Source organism: Mycetomoellerius zeteki, unplaced genomic scaffold (genome assembly GCF_001594055.1).
Source record: "Mycetomoellerius zeteki isolate Tzet28-1 unplaced genomic scaffold, Tzet1.0 scaffold156, whole genome shotgun sequence".
Lineage (NCBI taxonomy): Eukaryota > Metazoa > Arthropoda > Insecta > Hymenoptera > Formicidae > Mycetomoellerius > Mycetomoellerius zeteki.
In genome coordinates, this window is record NW_017256511.1 from 480295 (window position 1) to 483295 (window position 3001).

General features: G+C 33.0%; 1 protein-coding gene across 3 annotated transcripts in view; it reads right to left on the reverse strand.

The window, feature by feature from the left end:
• AGO2 (Argonaute 2) overlaps positions 1-2528 on the reverse strand; it is an 11868-nt gene extending 9340 nt beyond the window's left edge. For 2 of the 3 annotated variants that reach the window (XM_018445247.1, XM_018445248.1), the window contains exons 1-2: positions 2149-2528; positions 1091-1237 (exon numbers count right to left, since the gene is read on the reverse strand). In XM_018445247.1, the coding sequence (XP_018300749.1) occupies positions 1091-1237; positions 2149-2161 (160 nt within the window). In that variant the 5' untranslated portion in view covers positions 2162-2528. The remainder of the gene's footprint in view (positions 1-1090; positions 1238-2148) is intronic. The other variant, XM_018445249.1, reaches the window with a different exon arrangement.
• Between the last annotated feature and the right edge of the window lie 473 nt (positions 2529-3001).

The window sequence follows — 3001 nt, forward strand, 5'->3', positions numbered from 1 at the left end:
TCGCCCTAAAGCTGTACGGCCACGAATACTTCACTACAACTAATATTCCGAATCTCGTTCGGCTTCGTTAATTTTTTCATCGCTATTACTATTGATAAATGCAGCATCAGACTCAAAAGATAGAGCGCTGATAGCAGTATACAGAAAATATATTACAATCTCATAAGGACCTTCCACTCTATTCAATCCTCTTTGTTATTGGCTTGAAATAGAAATGTGTCGGTATTCATGCTTATCACCGTTCTACTCCTACTTCATTACTGTTTCATCATAGTGGGTAATATTCGGTCTCAGGGGCAACATTAGTCTGAAATTGTTAAAAGTTTTTGATTTATGTCATTTATTATGTTTAAAAATATTCTGCTACTAATATTATAAGATAATATTATTCATAATACATTTAACTATAAAAATATATTTTATATATATTTTATATCTTATAATATTAGTAACAGAATACTTTTAAACACAATGAATGACACAGGTCAAAAACTTAACAATTTCAGACTAGTGTCGTCTCTGATAACGAGCGTCATACGCTATAATAAAACAGCAATGAAGTAAGAAGTAGGAACGGTAACAGGCATGAATACTCGGACATATTTTAATTTCAAGTCAAAAGTATCCGGTCCTGCCCCTGTATTCTGTGACTCGTTATAACAATAGTTGCATAGCTTTTTTACTATATAAAATATTTATGCAACTGTCATTATGAGCACATAATGATTACATAACGAGTTATAGAATACAGGACAGTTCAGAGTAATGATCATGTAATTTTTTCTCTAGGGCAGAAATGTGAAAATTTTTTGTATGTATGTGTGTATATGCATGTACACACATAAAAAATTTTTACTTTTCACGTATCTGCTTTAAAGAAAAAGTTACACGATCACCATGATTTAATTAATTACTTTTAAATAAATAAATACATAAGTCCTTGTAGTTACATTATGTTATACTTTCTGCACTTACAATGAAATAGATTTATTAAAATATGAATATTAGAGGAAAAAAAGTAAAGAAAAATTATATAAAAAGTTTAACTAGAGAAAACTTTATGCTATCTTAATTTGTTGAAATTTCGGACCTTTGGTTGCCTTTTGTTGCGTTGATGAACTAGGTAATGCTTCTGGCGAAGTTTGTTCCTGTTCCTCTTGTTGTTGCTGCGACTGTTCTTGTGATTTCTTATCAGAAGTCTGTTTTGAGGCAGCTGCTGCCTGCTTCTTCTTCTTTCCTATAATTTGTATTATTCTTTATTAAATATATATCTCTTTGTATTTAAATAGATACAAAAATGAAGTTTTAAAAAATTGTAATATATACATAACATTTATGTACTTGAAGCTTTTAGCTAATTTAATTAAATAATTATTTTTAATAAATACATACATAAGTCCTTGTAGCTATATTATGCTATCTGTACAATAAAATAGGTTTATTAAAATAGGAACGTTAAAGAAAAAAAAAGTAAAAATAAATTATACAAAAACTTCAGTTGTAAAGAACCTAATGCCATCTTGATTTCATTCTGTAAACGCAAGTGTGCACAGCAACAGTGAGTGCGTTTTATTTGATACTTGCAAGTTGCAATGTTCGCGAGTAACATTTATCTTTGTATAATATTTAATAACCAAGGATAAAATGATCTGAAAACATTGTGAGTACAAAGTGGAACGTAGCTAGTGTGAATATGTTACACTTTTAGTATAGTTTATTTTTATTGTATAATAACCTTGAAGTTGTTATAACTTTGGAATATAGAAATTCAATCTCGTAACGTTTTCAATTTGCTGACTCATCCTGACTCCAAATCAATGATCTTCTTTTTAGCTATATTTCTTGCACAGTTTAGCTCTTTTTTTTACAATTAAAAAGAACGTACCCTCGACGAGAAGTCGAGTCGAGTCAGCAAATCGAAAATACAATTAGATTGCATATTGTGAGAACTATAATACGTAGATTGATTATATACTTATTTTTTATTTATTTCTATTCTATATATTGTGACTTATTTTTCGAAATACAAACAAATAATTCGGATAATGAGTTGAATTATTATCATGGAAGTAATCAATTATCGACATATTTGTAGGAAAAATGAAGAAACTTGCTCTGAAACGATCGCATGTAACAACTGGCACGTACCTTTCTTCGTCATTTTGTCTTAATTCAATATCGGATGAAGCTCCTAAAATATGTTGCGTGGCAAAATCACAATCATTTGCTGGCCCCACTGGGTAACAGCTACGATGTTCCAATTGTGTCGATACCAAGTTTCACCGTCTCGTATTACAATTTCGTCAAACGACAGTTTATCCTCGAATGTTCTCGAAGCTTTCAAAGCACATATAATAAGTATGTATAAGTAGATAATGGAATTCCCCGAACTCCGGCTGCCTCGGATTTTCTTAGAAACGCGCAAAATGTCTAACCAGCGGTTGGAGATAAGAGATAACTGAAGTATAATGGCACCTGCACACTTGCATCGTCACGGTAGGTTTGTCGCGTCGCAAGCTCCAGTATGTTCCAACATGCTCCTACCATAGCTCCTACTCATTCTACCAAGCACGTTGGAGTGAGTAAGAGCTATCATAGGAGCATATTGGAACATGTTGGAATATGCGACGCGAACAAATCTAGGTTGCGTTCCATTTCACGCATGGTGCGCACGATGCGCATAAGCCTGTTCTTTTTGGCTGAACTTTTGCACCGGTTCATCTTTCTTCCTTTTCTCTTCAGGAGGAAAGAAGAAAAAGAAAGATGAACTGGTGCAAAAGTTCAGCCAAAAAGAACAGGCCTCATGATGCATCTTTTATCCTTGATATTCACCGAATATTAAACAAGAATAAATGATGCATTATGCACATCATGCGTGAAACGGAACGCAGCTCTAGTATAAAGCGGGAACACATATGCTGGATTCACACTGCATCCGATTTTCATCGCACGACGCGCTGCAACCAATCAGAAAAAAGGATTCCGATGAAGTTTGCTTCGA